Raw genomic sequence first — 19,524 nt, 5'->3', positions numbered from 1 at the left:
GGCAGAGGGAAAGGGGAATAAGGAAGGAGACTGATAGTATAAGATAAAAATGAAGGATTCTTCTTGTTATTTCTATCACCTCATTCCTAGTCTCAACGGGCCGAATAAGACAGAATCGTCTGTGTTCATGGGGAATTAAAAGCCAGCAACAAGCATCTTCCGGGAAAGTGTCCTATTTCCTTAGGCTAAGATCAAAGAAAAGAGGCCTGAAAACCCCGTCGGTGCTCCTTGAAGCGACCAACCTGACTCTTGGGAAATGGAGATTGATGTCAGCACATGTGGGATCTCGGGGCAGGGGCAGCTCTGAAGCACTCAGGCCAGGAGAGGAGGCCCTACTGTCCTTGAAGCATCAGTCCACCCTTTTTAAAAAGAAATCTATAAAAACTGATCCTTCGGCTCAGCTGTGACAGAGACTGCTCATCAATGCCCAACATCCACTCTCCTATTTTTTAGTCATGGAACACTGATTTTTAGCTGAGCCCACTGTCCCCCAGCCACACGACTCCATTTACCACCGTCGCTGGCAGGTGGTTATTGCCACGCAATCAAGTTCAAGAAAGTGCTGGATGGTGCTTCCGTGAAATATCCTGAAGAGGGAGGAGTCACTCCCTTTCTAGCCACTTTCTTCTTCCTGCTGGCTGGAGAGCATGTGTGTCAGCTGGCGCTCCAGCCACTACTTTGGGCTATGAGGACCAGGGCCACAGTCTAGGGACTGTAGGCCAGAACGTTTGGAGGAGCATGTCCCCGAGGCCCTCAGGGAAATCATGATGCCAGCCATGGAGGGCCTGCCTACAGGAGAAAATAAAACCTTATGTATTGAAACTACTAGTGATACTGGTTTTTTCCACAAGCAGTCAAAGTAAGTAGATCCTTTTATTTACAAATAAAAGCTCCACTCTTACATTAGACCGATAAAGATATGAAGGGGAAGAAAAGAGGCTTCTACACTAAGTTGTGGGGGTTTTTTAAGATTTTTTGATGTGGACCATTTTTTTAATCTTTATTGAATTTGTTACAGTATTGCTTCTGTTTTATGTTTTGGTGTTTTGACCCCGAGGCATGTGGGATCTTAGCTCCCCGACCAGGGATCAAGCCCGCACCCCCTGCAATGGAAGGCGAAGTCTTAACCACTGGACCGCCAGGGAAGTCCCTACACTAAGTATTTTTAACCAACCTCCTCTACCCCTGAAATCTTGTTTGTAGATAATTAGATGCATGAAATGGGAATATTTTCTTACTTGCCTGACGGGAATCATTATTCACCCTGAAGAAGAAGTCATAGAGCTACTACAAGAGCAGTTTAAATTCTTTCTGTTTCTTCCCTGCTCTTATCCTTAGTACATCTCATGTTCCAATCTAATAGTAAAATCGAGCCTCTGTCTTCAGCTAACCTGGGGAGCTTCTGCTCCCAGTTCTTCGTTACTGGATAACATTGTCATTTCTAAAGTGATTAAAAGAATTTGATCCTATTAAAAATACAACTTTACCAAATTTGAAACTAGCAAATCTATGTCCTTGCATCTTCTCACAAAGGGGACAGAGGGTCCAGCATGTCCTTCCCACACAATCGTTTCTCTTGTTCTTTCAGTTCTTTGGTCCCTGAGTTCAGCCTCTTCCACATATGTGCTGCTTCCGGAGAGGAACTCAATTTGCTTTCATTTTAACAGCTTCAGAGACAGAGTTCAGATGCACCGACGAAGGAAATAAATCACCATATTTAGGATCAGACTGGTAACACATGTACGGAGAAAAAGAGCTGGAGTCTGAGGAAGCCTGAAGTGAACTGGGCATTGCAACTGCCTTCTCCCAGACACAGCAGCATGAGTCACCCACCCAGGACACATCCACCCAGGGGGACGTGTCCACCCAGGGGGACACATTCACCCCGGAGGACACATCCACCCAGGAGGACACATCCACCCAGGGGGACACGTCCACCCAGGAGGACATATCTACCCAGGGGGACACGTCCACCCAGGAGGCCATATCTACCCAGGGGGACACATCCACCCAGGAGGACACATCAACCCAGAGGGATGTATACACCCCTGAGGATACATCCACCCAGGATGACACATTCACACAGGGGGACATGTCCACCCAGGGGGACACATCTACCCCAGAGAACACATCCACCCAGGGGGACACATCCACCTAGGAGGACACATTCACCCAGGGGGACACATCCACCCAGGGGGACGCATCCACCCAGGAGGACACATCCACCCAGGGGGACACGTCCACCCAGGAGGCCATATCTACCCAGGGGGATACATCCACCCAGGAGGACACATCAACCCAGAGGGATGTATACACCCCTGAGGATACATCCACCCAGGATGACACATTCACACAGGGGGACATGTCCACCCAGGGGGACACATCTACCCCAGAGAACACATCCACCCAGGGGGACACATCCACCTAGGAGGACACATTCACCCAGGGGGACACATCCACCCAGGGGGACACGTCTACCCAGAAGGAGACATCCACCTAGGGGGACACGTCTACCCCAGATGACAGGTCTACCCCAGAGCGTGCATCCACCCAGGCAGACACAGATGGCCTTTCCCAGATGGCCTTGCAGCTGGCGCTCCACATGTGACCAGGGTCTGCCCAGGCAGGAGGCAGCAATGGGAAGGAGTAGCCCCATCCTGAGAAGTCATCTTGGGCAGCACAGGGTTGCAGCCTTGTGTTTTTTTCAGGCTGTAGCAGCAAGGGCAGGAGCTACATGGTGGGCTGGGCCAGTGCTTCCGCATTTCTGGTTGGCTTCCAGGCATTTCTCCTGATGATTGTGTTCTGGCCCTCCTGGGTATTCTGAAGCCACCAGCACTCGTTCTTTTAAAATCTAACTTGGTACAGCCATTATTTTATAATAATTTTTTTTTTTTTTTTTTTTTTTTGCAGTACTTGGGCCTCTCACCGTTGTGGCCTCTCCCGTTGCGGAGCACAGGCTCCAGACGCGCAGGCTCAGCGGCCATGGTTCACAGGCCCAGCCGCTCCGCAGCATGTGGGATCTTCCCGGACCGAGACATGAACCCGTGTCCCCTGCATCAGCAGGCGGACTCTCAACCACTGCACCACCAGGGAAGCCCATATTTTATAATAATTTTAAGTGGAGTATACGCTATAAAAATATTGAATCACTGTGTTTTACACCTGAAACTAGTATTGTAAATCAACTGTACTTCAATTAAAAAATAATTAATATAAATAAATAATGAACTTGCATTCTGTGGTCTGTAACTAAAACCCTGATACATGGGAAAGTGGAACATTGGGATGCTGTATTTTGTATGCAAACCCCTGCTCATTCCCTCAGGAATTCTATACTAAACCTATGTATTATTCTTCAAGCTCTCTGCTGCTGAATATTATTTAAATTTGAAAGTATCAAGAGCAGAAGCAATTTTTGATGCAGGTATTTCTTAAAATCCCCTCCCAACCTAACTCTGTTGAAATAACTTATCTCGTTTTCAATGTATCCTATCTGTAGGTAAACTACACGCTTTGCAAATGGAAAACGAGAATAATCAGTTCTGAAGGACAACCTCAATTTGGCCAACCTCTAACATTTATTAATAGAATACACTTTGGGGGGAAAAAAAGACAAGCTTGAGAAAGTGAAAGATAGATGTTGTTTGAATTGATCAATAGTTTATAACAACTCGAGCATGAAATCTGTGGACACGGTTGTTCTTACAATCCTGTGCTTGCTTCATTTCAAGGAGAGACTCCCTTTGGAAGTGATACCCACAGTCTATGCCCACCGGAGGCCCTGCCAACTATGCTGAGCATATGATACTCATGACACCTTTCTGCAAATTTTTTAATTCTCCACTTTCTTACTTGTCTGACACAAACAACAGGTTTAAGCTGGATAATCAGTTTGTGCTTGACCAGAAGGAGAAGGAGATTAGGTGGAGAAGCAAACTGGTCCGTCAACAGGAGTGTCCTTGTTCTGTCCCAGGGCTGAGCCACAAGCCACACGGGCTGCCCACCACGCTCAAGCTTCCCCCTAAACCCTGAACCCAGGGATACCACAGCAACGCGCGGGCGGGAAAAGCCGAAGGCCCTTCCAGGCAGCCCTGCGGCTGCTCTAATTTACCATTCAAGTGTAAAAGTTTAATGGACGCCCTTAAGAAATCAAAATGTGTTTTCTGGCACGTAACTGTTTCTTTTCTCCTCTGCTTTACAAGAAGACTCATGAATCAATAAACACCACGCCCGGCCCCCCGTGGCAGGTCCATCCCTGAGCTGTCTCACCACCTGCTCCTCCGGGAGGGACACAGCCTTGTAATAAGAGGCATCCTTAACGAAGGACCTGGAGGGCGTGTTAACAGCAGCGTCCTCTCCCTCCAGGGAGGGGTTCCCCCTCCAGGTTCCACCTCCAGGTGGCCCCTGCGAGGTGGGCGGTCCTCACAACATCCAGCCGCCTCTCCCTCCTGCGCGCACCTCTGCTTCCCGGCATGTCAGTGGTCCTTTGAATGTCTCTTCCTGGGAAACTCTGGCGGCTTCGTGGACAAACAGCCACACAGCCCTGTGATCACACAGGACTCCTCACCCAGGCAGAAAGACCTACGCCTGCCGTCCTGAAATTCTGAATAATTTTCGCACAGAGGTCCTGCCACCAGTCAGCGAGGGGCCTGGTGATGAGACGCGGAGTCCAGTGTGCAGAGAAGAGCCTCAGCGAGGCCCTGCCCTCAGGAACAGAGCCCCGGGCGTCGGGGAGCAGTAAGTCCTTGGGCCGAAGGAACACAGGAAGATTGCCAACTGCTTCGAGGAAAAGCGAGCCCTGAGCTGGGCCTTCCGTGTCTGCAAAAGTCAGACTGGCTGAGAACGCAGGCTGAAGGAGGCAGGTTCTCCCCTGAACCTGGACACCCAGTCCCTTAGTGAGAGGCACGCTGTTCCCTTTCTCCTCATGCAGATCTCTGCATTCCTGCAGACCGAGGGGCTCCTGGTTACATTTCTTTTTTTTTTTTTTAACATTTATTTATTATTTATTTATTTATTTTTGGCTGCGTCGGGTCTTAGTCACGGCTTGCAGGATCTTCACTGAGGCGAACGGGGTCTTTCCTTGTGGTGCGCAGGCTTCTCTCTAGTTGTGGCGTGCGGGTTTTCTCTTCTCCGGTTGTGGCTCGCAGGCTCCAGGGCACTTTGGCTCTGTAGTTTGCAGCACGTGGGCTCTCTCACTGAGGCCCACGAGCTCAGTAGTTGTGGCGCGCGGCCTTAGTTGCCCCGCAGCATGTGGGATCTTAGTTCCCTGACCAGGGATCGAATCCGCGTCCCGTGCATTGTAAGGCAGATTCTTTACCATTGGACCACCAGGGAAGTCCCTGGTTACATTTCTAACAGCTATTCTGTCCCAGGAATTGTGCTGAGCCCTTTCCTTTCCATGTATTCCCTCTTTTAATCCTTCCAACCACACGAGGTATGCATCACGACCCTCCTCTTACAGGTGAGGAAACGGATTGGGTACCAAGCTCACCGCTGCCCACTGAGACCCCAGGAGCACTGTGGATACCTATCAGCTCCAAGGAACCCAAGGCCTGTGTGTTCACAGGGTCTCGTTATGCATTGAATGGCCTCCCCACAAACCTGCATGTCGTAGTCCTAACCCACAGTACCTCGGAACGCGACCTATTTGGAATTAAGCAGCTTTGTGTTTTTCAGTTTTTTGGGCCACGCCATGCGGCGTGCGGGATCTTAGTTCCCCTACTAGGGATCGAACCTGTGCCCCCCACAGTGGGAGCGTAGAGTCTTAATCACTGCATCACCAGGGAAGTCCCAGGGAATAAGTAGTTTTGAGGATGTAAGTAGTTGTGATGGTCACCCTGGAGCAGGGTGGGCCCCTCCTCTGAGATGACTGGTGTCCTTAAAAACAGGGAAAAGGTGGACCCAGACGCGCACAGAGGGAGCAGGCCATGGAGACCAGAGTTCTGCTGCCACAAGTACGGCCCTGCCAACACCCTGATCTCGGACTTCCGGCCTCCAGACCGTGAGACAGTGAATTTCTGTTGCTAAATTTAAGCCCCCCTGTTTTTGGTACTTTGTTACTGCAGCTCTGGAAAACTGATACAGGTCTCCTCAACTGTTTCCAGGGCTTCACTGTATCTTCACAACACCCCAGAGAGAGTCGTGGGACCTCATCATATCCACGCCAAGGCCACTGGAGGCCCAGGGACTCACAGGGACCACACAGCACAGCAGGAACAGAGCAGGGACCAGAACACTGGCACAGCAACTACGTCTGAGGTTCTTTTCACCATCACTTGAAGTCTTCTAAGGAAAAATGTATTCGGTGGTAGAAATACTTCAAAGGTTTTATTGAAATAAAGTGACAGCAGCACAGCAGCATAGACTCAGGGTTGGGGCTTTTGTGCTTTGGGGAATGGAAAAATGTAGATGGGACTTCCCTGGAGGCCCAGTGGTTAAGACTCTGTGCTTCCAATGCAGGGGGTGTGGGTTCGATCCCTGGTCGGGGAACTAAGATCTCGCATGCCGCGCAGCACAGCCAAAAATTTAAATAAATAAAGCATATGTATTCTTTAAAAAAAAAAAAAAAAAGAAAGAAAAAACTTAAAAAAAATCTAGTCTGGATCATTCACACATCACTCAAAATTTCATTTTTCCAATTGAGAGACTAAATATGTGAACAGACAGCAGCCAGACCACATGTGACAACCTGCCTCGGACCCACAACCTGCAGCGTGTGAAATAAAATTCATGTTTTATGGCAAGACAAGAAAAATTTAAACATGAAAACTCTTCTCTGCCCTTTGGCCTCCTCTCTCCCCACACTGTGCACTGTGTACCTGCACTACGCATCGATCAAACCTCCCCCATCAGCAGAAATACCTGCTCAACCAAAAAGAGCCACATTCTCCCAGCACCAAGACAACCCCTTAAAAGAGAACGTTCCTCCTTGAGCTCGTAAGGGTCACGTGACCCCCCGCGATGGCACTCAGATCTGGATTACGCAGGCTGTCGATAATACATCATTTAATGTACACTCTGCTCTGTCTCAAGAAAACGCTTCTATAACCATGCCGTGACTTGTAAAGGGCAGAACAGTTCTCAGAGCTTTCTGAGATGCTCTTCCCGGGTTATCATCCTCAAATTTGGCTCAGATAAAATTTTCCAATTCTTTCTGAGATCGACTGATTAATTTTTCATCGACAAGCATCATCAGCCCAGGAAGCCAAACCGCACGAGCAGCAACCAGCCCCAGACAGCCAGGACTCTATCGATAACGGACAGCTTCCCTGATTTCTGACCCCACTTCCAGCTCAGGACCAACTGGGGAAAACCCAACATGCTCCCCTAACCAATCACGTGGGGAAGCTGGCCGCCCTAGGTCCCCCGCGCCCATAGCCTCCACCAGGGCGCCCCGGAGCCCCCTTCCCCTGGATGGACCCCTGCGCTCCACCAGCGCTAAGTAAGCAGCCTCTTACTTATGTGGTTCTTCATTTATTTCCATACAACAAAGTTTTATCTTCTTTACCACCAATTATTTTTCCCACAACTAAAAGGAAAGCCGTTTTCATCTTTAATTTTCCTCTACATTCTCCAGAAGAGGTGCTGCCATGAAAAACAGCCGGAGGGCAGGGCAGGGGGACAATCACAGTCCCCCCTGGATAACGAATGGGCAGAGCCCACGCGATGGAAGGCTGACCACAGTCTCCAAAGTTCTGAACCAAAAACGTCTGAAAGTAAATGACCTTTAGAAACTCTTTGCCCTAACCACAAATAGGATGGCCACTAAAACTATTAAAATGAATAAAAATTATTTTCCTCTTTAAGAATATCCACCCCCCCCCCGAAAAAAAAAGAATATTCCCCAAAGCACACAATTGTGACTGGAGATTAAAAAAAACTGGGGGATCTCACTCAAGAACAAAGGATGTCGGCATAACATCATATCGTTCTTATTTTTATCATACTCGTTAAAAGGAATCTGTTTTCCCTAAAAAATAAAAATTGTTGTCCCAGTGACCAGCACACTATCAATCCCCCACCCCCACCCCAGTTAGCACTGTAGGAACCCCTGGCATCTCTCAATCTCTTCCTGTCAGGGATTTTGTTCATATTTGAAATCAAACTCCAATGGATAGGAATTATGTCCTTGCATAAAAACTGCATAAATGCAGCCTGCAGACTGTAACACACTGAACGCGTGCATCCTCTCAGATGATGAATGAGAGCATAAGAAATGAAAAATTACGGAAAGAAATGCCCAACAGCCCATTTTCTTAATTACAATCTTCCTGCAAATTATACCAAAATACTTGCTGTAACTTCAACCTTCCTTAATTTTTTTATCACCAATGACCATCAGAAGCACAATTACCATTTCTCTTCAGTTCACAGTAAAATAAAAGTAATTATTCCAAAGTAAAAACAAAAAAATCCTTTTTAGAAACCTCAATTTCCCTCAGTCTACCAAGAGCAAGATGAGAGAGGGCCCTCCTCCGACAACCCGATCCGAAGGCGGCTCTCCCTGGGGGATCCCAGTAGGACGGATCCCCCAAACTCTGTCCTCTGGACCACTGGTGCCGCGAGGTGTTCCTGTTTTGGGGGCCAGGGTGTAGACACGGAACGCAGTGCACTACATTGTGCTCAGAAGGACACGACGCATCCCAGCATATCAAAAGCTCTCGTCAACTGAGTAAAGAAAGATGCTTTCCAAAAAAAAAGAAAAAAGAAATGTGCTTTCTTTAACACAAGGTTTCCTAAATATATCTGAGCTTGGAACTTGTTTTTCATCTCTCTGCTATAACAAGCACATCGGAAGCAGTTGCTTGGTATTAAGCCACAGTTCACTTGTGAGCAGGCCTGAGTAATTTTTGTTGGTCTCCATGGGGTCTCTGGTTCAAGTCCTGTGTCATCCAGCAAGCCCAACTCTGTGTGGTGGACACAGACCGGAATTCTGCTCATCATCAGTCACTCTCATCCCACGTGGTCAAGAGGACCTGGTCGTGGGGAGGCCGGGGAGAGGAAAACTGCTTGGTCTAAAGGTCTGTAACTCTCATCCCCACAAACCCATCTCTGATGTTGGGGAAAGAACACCAAGTCCCTTTCCCATTCTATTCACACCGGCAACAAGTATCCCCCTTGGGTAAGGAACTGAAGAAGCAGACGTCCAGTATTTACAGCCCCAAGGCTTTCTAGAGCAGTCCACTGGAATGGCAGAGTTTAAGATTTAAGAAAAAATACATACGCTCAAAAATGTATATCCCTTTGTGTGAATGTATCAGTGATTTTTTCTTTTTTTTAAGAAAAAACAAAATCCTGAAAAACTATCCCCAGGTGTGGTTTTTAAGCCCTATCGACATCATTATTCCGTTTTTATGTAGCTGATTTCCTAATGTGACATTGTGAAACCAGGCACCTACTTTACTATGCCATGAATATAACAACTTCTCAGGGCACTGGCACGACAACCTTAGTACACATATCATTATGAGTGGTTTAGTGATCACCACCAAATCACAGAGGATGGCTTCCTCCTTGGAAGGGACACTGTTCATAAAGGCTCGGCACAAGTGCTGTCAGTTCTTAAAAGTTACTCAACTGTAAATGAACCCGGACATGAACGGCATATCACCAGGAAGTTCATAATGCTATTCATCTTTGCCAGTAGGGGACGTTTAAGTTACATATACTATTGTAATAACGTTCTTACACTCTAATTCAGAGCACTGTAATGCTATCACGCAATAATGTTTCGATTACCTATAGCGTTTAATTTATCATAGACTAAGAGCTAATGAATCAATGTTAAAACATACTAATTCAGCTCAAGAAAATGACTGCATAATCAGAAATGCAAGTTCAGCACACCACCCTAATTAAGATGAGGCATGTCAGTGGAAAACACCAGTCACCTGTACCTTTATAGCTCACAAACATTTCTCTTGATGGCTTATTTCTAATTACTATTTAGAGCACTTTTTCTACGCTGTGCTGTATCATAAGTCCTTCTATAACAGCTCTCAAATACCACTGATTATGGACAAATCATAGGAGCTCTTTTTCTACAAAAGAAACAAAGCACAGAGCTAAGAAGAGTGAAAGAAAACACCTACTACTTCTAAATTCAGCAGGACCAATTGTCTTTCAGTTTTAAAACTGAAAACTAACTGCATCCACTGGCCGTATATTCTATTATGCTAAAACCCCAAAAACCCACTCCCCACCTTCATCTGAAGATCGTAGGCGCTGGCTGCTCTGATTCCTTTTGCCCACTGTTCCACAGGGTAAGGCTCGAACTTTCTGCCAGTCTTCCCTGGCTGCCTCTGCCAGACCGTCTGGTCTCACGAGACAGCTTTCCCAAGAGAACACTCCAGAGCAGCGCTCGCGTCTGGCTGACTCTCCTCTTTTCTTCCACGTCTGCTCAGACTCTAGAGAAAAGCTACAGCTCTTGGCTGAAACTTCCAGGCACGGCTGTACCAACCTGACCATCCACGCTCATGTTTAAAATTGCTTCACGTGCCTGAGGACTTTGTTCTCCAGAGAAAGACCGAGTTCTGCACCCAGCCCCACCTTGGATGCCTCTACTCCATCCATACCGGGCCTGTGTGTTAGTGAGGCATTTCATTGCCATATCAGCCCCTTCTGGCTGCTTCCCCACACCTCCACCCGGCTGGCGTCTCTCGTGGTCTCAGCTGGGTGTCACTTGCTCGGGAAGCTGCGACGCCACCCAGGGCCCCTGTGGTGTGTCTCAGCGCACCCCGCACTTCTTTCTCTCGTGGCCCTTCCACAGTCTGTGATAATCTGCGATTATCTGCTTAATGCACAGCTCTCCCACTGGAAAGGAGACTCCACCTCAGACTGGCACATCCTGGGGCTAACAGGCACTTAGCAAACGTGCGTTGATGGAACGGGGACTTAGCACAGTACCCAGAACCCAGCAAGCACTCGACAAATGATGGCTTTTCCCAGTTTAAAAAAACAAAAACCGGAGGCAACCGCACAAACCCAGAGGGTGTGGTTCTATAGACTACAGTCTGAGAGGTGCAGTGAGAGCTAGACCACAGCCTCCTGTGGTTTCCTTGACAATGTCCCCATCCCCTCCTAGCTCATCTTTCCAGGAACTCTGGTCATCGGAGTTGTCCAGTAAGGTGGGATCCTGCGGCCACTGGCTCCCCTGGAGCACATAACCCCCATCAGCAGGTGAGCAGAAGAAAGAAATGAACTGATATTAACAAGGACCAGCAACAAGCCGACAGCAATGCCAGGGTCTGAAGGCAGGATTTCAGCTGGCCCGTTCTCTGCTCAGTCGCCAAGTTCAGCCACACTGCCGTGAAGAGGGACACCAAAGGCACCCCTCAGAACTCGTTCTCATCTGGTCACCACGGCCAAATTAGCTATAAGCACGAGGACAGACTACTCAGGCCAAAGTGTGTCTGATGGGAAACCATTAAAACTGTATCTGCAGTAGGTGCTAGTGCAGCCACGAGTGACTTAAATGGCGCTCTGATCAATTACTACAGCTGATCTGACCCCTTAATATTGAAAATATAGCCAATGCCCTATCATTTAAATTTTATTGGCCATCTTAAACTCTTGGGTTTGTAATTATTAATTTTTAACAATGTATAGCTATATTCCTCTTTTATCAATCAAAAATTTTTGCAATTCTTAGTAGCAAATACTATTAACTTATATATATATGATTGTACACACACACACATAACCAGAAATAATCTGTCGCATCCCAAGCTAAAAACAAGGGGGTAAAACCTGAGAAATTAATCTTCAGAGAATAAACAGCTGCTTACTTTTGAGACATAAGACAGGGTAGAAAGAACGAATATTTTAACATGAGAAAAATCCTTCCGTGATACCAATATCAAGCGATAGGTCTTTTCCTCCTTTTAAACAAGATTTATTTCCATCCGACCAAGTGAAATTGATATAACTGCCAGTTAGATCCCCACACAATTATTTTGCCAATCAATTTATATTTCTATTTAACAAGCGTGACAGTTACTTTTAAAAGAAACATTATGAAATAGTCTTCAATCAAGTAAAGAATTCTTTAACAGATAAATATTCTTTTTTTTTTTAACAGATAAATATTCTTAATGGCGCTCTCTTGCAGTTTGAAATAAGCTACACGCTTGATTGACCTCACAAGCCTGTTCAGCACAATCATACTTTTTACAAATGGGATAAAACGCAGGGATCATAAAAAATGAATTCATCACAAAACTGTCGGTACTGCAGTCACACGAGAGCTCGTCAGGCGTATTAGTTAAGTTGGAGAATGAACTGGCCATCGCTACCATAAAACATACTTACGTCTTCAAGATTCCTGCGGGGTCGTTTCTTCCGCTGGGCTCTCCCGCTGACCACACTGCAGACGGTGACACAGCGGAGGGAGGTCCTCTCACACACGTGTGCTACGGCCTCGCACACCCACCTGTCAGGTATACGGAACACCTACTGGAGTCATGGCTTAAGAGCCAGATTTTTTTTTTCAGAAACCTACTAAGTTCTTAACAGCTTTACTGAGATAAAATTAACTTGCTACAGAATTCACCTACTTAGTGTGTATAATTCAATGGCTTTTAGTGTATTCCCAGAGCTGTACAATCCTCACTAGGATCAACCTTGGACACTTTACTCCTCCCAGAAAGAAACCCCGTACCTATTGGTAGGTACATTTCCTCCTAACCTTCCCCACCCCCCAACCCTCTCCCAGGCGACCACTGATCTATTTGATATAAGAGCTAGATTGGGGGAAGGATGTTGTGTACAATTTTATTTTTTATCTTTTTAAAAAATTTTTATTGGAGTATAGTTGATTTACAATATTGTGTTAGTTTCAGGTGCACAGGAAAGTGATTGTTATACATATATCCACTCTTTTTTAGATTCTACTCCTATATAGGTCATTACAGAGTATTGAATAGAGTTCCCTGTGCTATACAGCAGGTTCTTATTAGTTATTTATTTTATATATAGTAGTGTGTATATGTCGAACCTAATCTTTCAATTTATCCCTCTCCCCTTTCCCCCATAAGTTTGTTTTCTACATCTGTGACTCTATTTCCATTTTGTAAATAGGTTCATTTGTACCATTTTTTTAGATTCCACATATAAGCGATATCATATGATATTTGTCTTTCTCTGTCTGCCTTACTTCACTTAGTATGATAATCTCTAGGTCCATCCATGTCGCTGCAAATGGCATTATTTCATTATTTTTTATGGCAGAGTAATATTCCATTTTATATATGTACCACATCTTCTTTATCCATTCAAGAGATACATGTTATATCGTTAAAAAGTCTTAAAGTCATGATGGGTAATACCCCAGACACCCAAAACCCAGCTTTCATCCAAGGATACCCAAACACACAACACTTCTCACTATACAGCATACCCAGCCTGGAAAAACCAGGGATGGAGTCTTCGTGTGAATAGAAATTTAATTCAATATTTAACGGGCACCCACCACGTGCCAGGCACTGCAAAGGTCCTGGGGGCACAAAAATCAGTCCCGTTTTCCAGAACCTCAGCCAGGTGAGGGACAGAGGGCATAGCTGGTGCGTGGGTAAGAAGAGGCTGACTCGGTGGGGAAGGTCCAAGAAGGCTTCACACATCGATGATGCTGGAGCCGAGGGCGAGAGCACTCAGGGAAAGAAACCCCTTCTGGGGCTGATCCCTTCAGGATGCTGTGCACCAACCTCCCCTTGAAATAACACCGTGATACCAAAGGGGAACTTTCAGATCCCAGTGTGTTCAACTAAAGCATGTCTATGGAACACGCATAGCCAAAACTGAGGCATCCTCACACTGGCCATACAGCAGCAGCTCCCAGCACAGAGCCAGGTGTAGGGTGCACCTGTTAATCCCAAACTCCTAATTGATCCCTCCCCACCCTTTCCCGTTTGGTAATCATAAATTTGTTTTCTGTCTGTGAGTCTGCTTCTGTTTTGTAAATCAGTTCATTTGTATCATATTTTTAGTTTCCGCATATGAGTGGTATCATGTGATATTTGTCTTCCTCTTACTTCACTTAGTATGATAATCTCTAGGTCCATCCATGTTGCTGCAAATGGCATGATTTCAGTGAATGCATACTTTAGATCAAATAATGACTTCTCTGCTTCCTAACTGTGTGGTCTCGAGCATGTGATTAAATCTCTTTGAGCCATAGTTTTTAACCTGGAAAATGGGGGCATAATAGTAATGCCAACTTCACAGGCTGCTAAGATTAAATAAGGTCACGTGCACTCAGCACTTGGCCAAGTTCCCCACACACTGTGCTCAGCTCGGGGCCACAACCCAAATGGACTCGGGACTTTGGCGACTGGGTCACAATCTTGCTCTCATCTCCAAGGCCCCACCCCACCTGGATGATGCCAGCACGCACCAATCTATCCAACACGCTCATCTCAAAATTCCCTCATCTCTCCCATTTCCAATGGCCTCTACACCATGACCACTCACTTCAGTGATCCTGTTCTCACTGAGAAGTGCTCTACCTCTGAAATCTTAAACACTTACATCTTCCCTATGAGCCTACCCCCCTGACCTTGAAACTCAGGACCTTCAATACTCCCTTCCCTTTATTCCCCACCCACCCGGACTTCATAGACTTCAAGGACAGAGAAGCCCCAGGACACCTACCCTGTCGCCACACTTGCCCAGCAAAACCCCACCCCTAAGGAAGCCAACTCGCTGCCTTCCTGCCTCTTCTGTCCGGGCTCCATGGAAGTTCCACTGAAGGGCGTCCCCTGCCTGCCCTGTGGATTTGTTCCACTAGAAGGATCGGGTGCATCCTGGGCCTCTCCTCCCCTCAACTCTGGACCACATCATCTCCCGCCTCTGCGAGAACCTTGATCAAGGAGTTACCTACCCCTCCCCCATTGGTATCTTTTTTGGTTTTTTTTTTTTTGGCTGCATTGGGTCTTCGCTGCTGCGCGTGGGCTTCCTCTAGTTGCGGTGAGCAGGGGCTACTCTTCGTTGCGGTGTGCGGGCTTCTCATCGCAGTGGCTTCTCTTGTTGTGGAGCACGAGCTCTAGGCGCGTGGGCTTCAGTAGTTGTGGAACGTGGGCTCATTAGTTGTGGCTCACGGGCTCTAGAGCACAGGTTCAGTAGTTGTGGTGCATGGGCTCAGCTGCTCCGCGGCATGTGGGATCTTCCCAGACCAGGGCTCGAACCCATGTCCTCTGCATTGGCAGGCGGATTCTTAACCACTGCGCCACCAGGGAAGCCTCCCCACTGGTATCTTGAACTTCCCTCTCCTGTTTTCCCTCCCTACCCCTCACACATTTAGGAAAAAAATCATAAGCCTCATGTTCTTTGATCCAGTCTTGGCTAGAAAGTTAATCAAAGCAGAAGTGGAAGCCCTCAGGAGGAGGTGATAATGCTCCCTCCGCAAAAACTGAGAGGCCGTTCCCACAGGTGGGCTGTAAAGAGCAATCCAGAGCCAGCCACCGCGTCTTGTTAGAAAGGGAACGTGGGCAGATACTCACACACCAGTTAACCAGGTTTTCCTTAAGTAAGGCGTTCCTGTCGTATTCTTATCATCATAAAGTTATGTTTACATCTGTCAAATGGGACAAAGTGACTTCTTGTCGTATCTACAGGTTTAATAGTTGTAAAAACTACTGACCTGTAATTTTAGGATGTTTTGTTAAAGTGTGCATTGGTTGAAATTTTTTATAGAAAACTGTTCGCTGAGAGTTATAAGGCATTTATAAGGCATCACAGAAGGTTGATCTTACCCATCGACTCCATTAATACTTAACTCATTGCTACCTTATGATCTAGTGCTAATTCAATCTGAAGAAGAGGTATGTGTAGATTTTCTTAAAATTACTAACAACTCTAAGCATTTTTCCTCCTTATAGAATGACCAATGCACATTGCAGAATCACATCCCATTTCTACATACAGTATCTGGCAGGTTTATTGAAAAAACCAAAAAAATTATAACTCCAATCTACTAACAGCAACGAGGCCACTGCAATTCTCAGCTAGATGAGGAAACAGAAGAGAAACCATCTGCATAAGGAACAGCCAGAATTTAGATTCAGATCTTTCAGATTCAAAAGTCCTTCCTCTGCTCACCAGGGTTTTCAGCCCCAGCTACAGACGGGCATCACCTAAGGGCTTAAAAACAGAAAGTGAAAAATGAATGCCTTCCTTGTTCCCTCCCTCTCCCTGCATCCTGATGCATGTGACCTGGGAGGGGTCTTGGCCGGAGTTGAGGGCCCCTCATCACACCAGTCACGTTCTCATGTACGACTCTGTCCCACCAATGTTATGTTAAAACAAAATGCTCTGATGAAGATTCTGTAAGACGAGAAACAAAAGTACAGTCTCAAAGATAATCTTGTCCCAAACAAGGGCAACGGGAGCTTTACAAGTTCTGTGGTTGAAGGACGGGTTACAGTAGTTCTAGCTTAGCCGACGTGGGTGATGCTGGGCTCCCGACACAGGGTCATTTGAGGGGCAGCTAAAACAGGAAGTGGGCACGACCCCTCTGAAGCCCGGGGCCGGCACTGGCACACAGGAGCGCATTGCTCTAGGAGTTTGGGGGAAATGCACCTGCCAGCAAGGCACCTGGCCAATCAAAGCAAGGCGGGACCAAGCAGAGGCAGAAACAGTGCGTTCTCTGTGAGAAGCGCAGAGACGGTGAAGCTGGGGAGGCAAAGAGCCCCAGTGGGAAGATGCCCACCAAGACGGGAGACAGGAGGGGCCCCGAGGGCCCCACGGTTCCTGAACAGAAGAGGAAGGCGGCGGAAGCGGTGTTAGGGGAGGTGAGTCCTGCCAACACGCAGGGTGCACAGGGCGCCTGCATGGGAGTTGGGAGAGTTGGGATACAGGGGCTGGAATACCAGGAGGAAGCAACCCGGCCCCGGGGCCCTGAGCAGAGCAGACCCCAGTGGGGTCCAAAGCAGAGTTTGGACAAAGGAAGAACCCAGTGGCCTGAGACTCTCCACCACGGAGCTGGAGGGCCTGGGGCTGCTGAGCATCAGGTGCAAGTGGCAGGGCCTGCCTACGGCCCGGGGAAACCGATTTCACAACACTGAGCGGAAAGATTCCTGTATCACCCCAAACTTCTTAACCTTAAAAAGTAAAACCGGGCTTCCCTGGTGGCGCAGTGGTTGAGAGTCCGCCTGCCGATGCAGGGGACACGGGCTCGTGCCCCGGTCCGGGAAGATCCCACATGCCGCAGAGCGGCTGGGCCCGTGAGCCATGGCCGCTGAGCCTGCGCGTCGGGAACCTGTGCTCCGCAACGGGAGAGGCCACAGCAGTGAGAGGCCTGCGTACCGCAAAAAAAAAAAAAAAAAAGTAAAACCAAATGTTTCTTTACAAAGGCAAATTTTCAGAGAATAAAACATACTTCATGACCTTGAAGAAATACCATAAATAATAGTTTAAAAAGTAACCTAAGTATTATATGAAGAATGGGGTGAAACTAAATCTCCTAATTTAGGAAATTACCTTTCAAGCCAGCAATCCACTCAGCAGATGTCAGAGTAACTACTCAAAGCTTAAAGCCATGAATTCTGAATTCCCAGGAAGGGGCGGTGGGAACCACGAGGCGCGTCCCTCCACCCGGCCCCCGACGCTCACAGGCCCATCCACACCACTTCCGGCGGCCGAGTGGTCACTGCAGGACAGGCAATCCACATCACTTTAGGAAACTTCCTCCCCAAAACTTGGTGTCAATCATCAGAGCCTCCACAGACGTGAAACAAATTTCAGTATTCTTTGAAAGAAGTTCAGGCACAAAGGGGAAAGCCAAAAGACCACTACAGCACAAGAGGAGATCTTTATAAAGAGTCTAACTGCTTTTATTACAATGGTGCAAGGTAGTATTTCATCGAACACTCACCAACAGCAAACCGGCATCTTCTATAAAACAATTCCAGAAAGTTCAAACAAGAAAATGAAAGGATACGTTGTCTATACTAATTGTCACACAACACTGCTTAGTGTTTAACCTCCCCATCCTCCAATAAAGCGTAACCATTTCCTAGCAAACACGTGACCAGAAAAGTGTGCTCTGCTTTATTTTGTTTGCCTACACACACATCAGAACATGCCTCACAATTAGAAACGTTTTATGACAACACTCCATGACATGGACATCTACGCGTGCTCGGGATCAGCCAGTTGTACCAAATACCATAAAATACAAAATGATAGGAAATATAAACATCAATTTGTATTTCAAGTTTATAACATTTTATTTACAAAAATAGTCTGGGAGGAAAAGGGTTGAGAGCCCCATACTCTGCCCTGGGTGGGGAGCTATTTTGCGCCATGTTCTAGGGTTTTCCGTAACAAATCTGAGAGTCGCAGCTGAATTCCTCCGGAATTGGATCTGTGGACTCGAAGCTCGGGTGGAGAGGAGAGCGGGGCGGGGGGGCGGGGGGAGGCTGGGCGCGGAGATGGCTTTGCTGGGCTGCCCGGCACCACGGCACGCGCGCTATGTACAGGAGCCGGTCTCCTCCGGGTCTGAAGGACACTTGCGCACCTGCCGCGACACCACTGGAAGGGCGGTGTCAAAGCCGCCACTAAGACATGACTCCAAAGACGGGGTTGTGGCGGCAGATGCTGGGGCCGTACTCCTCGTAGCCCTTCTTGGTGTGACAGACCTGGAAGAACTCCGGCTGCGAGAGGCAACCAGCAGAAGGAGCATAAATGCTCCAGAAGGGAAATGAAACCAAGTCAACGACCAAGCAAATGAGAAACTCTCCTCACCCCAAACCTCCATCCTCTCCCCGATGGCCTCTGTCACAGATTCTGACCTCTTCAAAGCGGGAGCTTATTCCATTTTTTCCAAACTTATTCAGCTTCTATTTAGGAACAACTACATGCTCGCCCTAAATCAGCAGTTTGTTAGCTAGTCCCAAATTTGAGGTAAGAAAGTAGTAATTACTCGGAAAAGTCACTGGAACTAATGATTAATGCAAGATGTTTTAGGTTATTTTTGGATTCTCTTATCCATATTCTCTGTAACCCCTAATTGGCAAGGATGCCTACGAATTAGCTGTGCAGTTTGAATGGTCATTAAAGTTATTTCTTCTATCGCAGAATTAAACGTGCGGCTGTTTAGAGCCACACACAATTAGAACACACATAATTTAACCTCCAAAAGACAGTATTTATTCAAACTCAGCAGAGAACACAGAGATGAAAAGACAGCACAATCTAGAAAAGGACTTACAGTTGAGGCCAGCATCGAGCCTCCGAACCACACCGCATAGCGCTGCATATGATGTGTTATCACCTGGACCTCCACGGGCTTGGGCTGGAAGGGGAAGTGATGTGTGCTGACTCACCTGTGCAGATGCCCTTCCACACCCTGACGCCCTTCCACCTACTGGACGGGGCTCCACTCTGAGGGCCTCCTCCCATCCCGCAAGCCCTGCCCTCAGGTTCAAGCACCTCTGCACTCCGCCCTAAAAGGAAGGTTCTCAGCCGCTCCTGCTGCCAAATCCACCTGGCCCCCAGCCCCCAGCCCCCTCCCACCCCCCACCCCCGCCC

General features: G+C 47.4%; 1 protein-coding gene across 3 annotated transcripts in view; it reads right to left on the bottom strand.

Annotated features, from left to right (window-relative positions):
- The window catches only part of ACTR3B (actin related protein 3B), a 105,436-nt gene that overhangs the window by 25,394 nt on the left and 60,518 nt on the right, over positions 1-19,524 (bottom strand). Inside the window, exons 11-12 of one of the 3 annotated variants that reach the window (XM_082846719.1) lie at positions 19,205-19,288; positions 17,953-18,647 (exon numbers count right to left, since the gene is read on the bottom strand). The exons of the other annotated variants lie outside the window; for them this stretch is intronic. Coding sequence (XP_082702845.1) covers positions 18,552-18,647; positions 19,205-19,288 — 180 coding nt within the window. The 3' untranslated portion in view covers positions 17,953-18,551. Of the gene's footprint in view, positions 1-17,952; positions 18,648-19,204; positions 19,289-19,524 lie in introns of those variants that run through there. 3 annotated transcript variants of the gene reach the window in all.

This window comes from Leucopleurus acutus, assembly GCF_964270905.1.
Source record: "Leucopleurus acutus genome assembly, chromosome: 9".
Taxonomy (NCBI): Eukaryota; Metazoa; Chordata; class Mammalia; order Artiodactyla; family Delphinidae; genus Leucopleurus; species Leucopleurus acutus.
The sequence above is the reverse complement of the archived record's forward strand: the minus strand, read 5'-3'. Positions and strand labels throughout refer to the sequence as shown.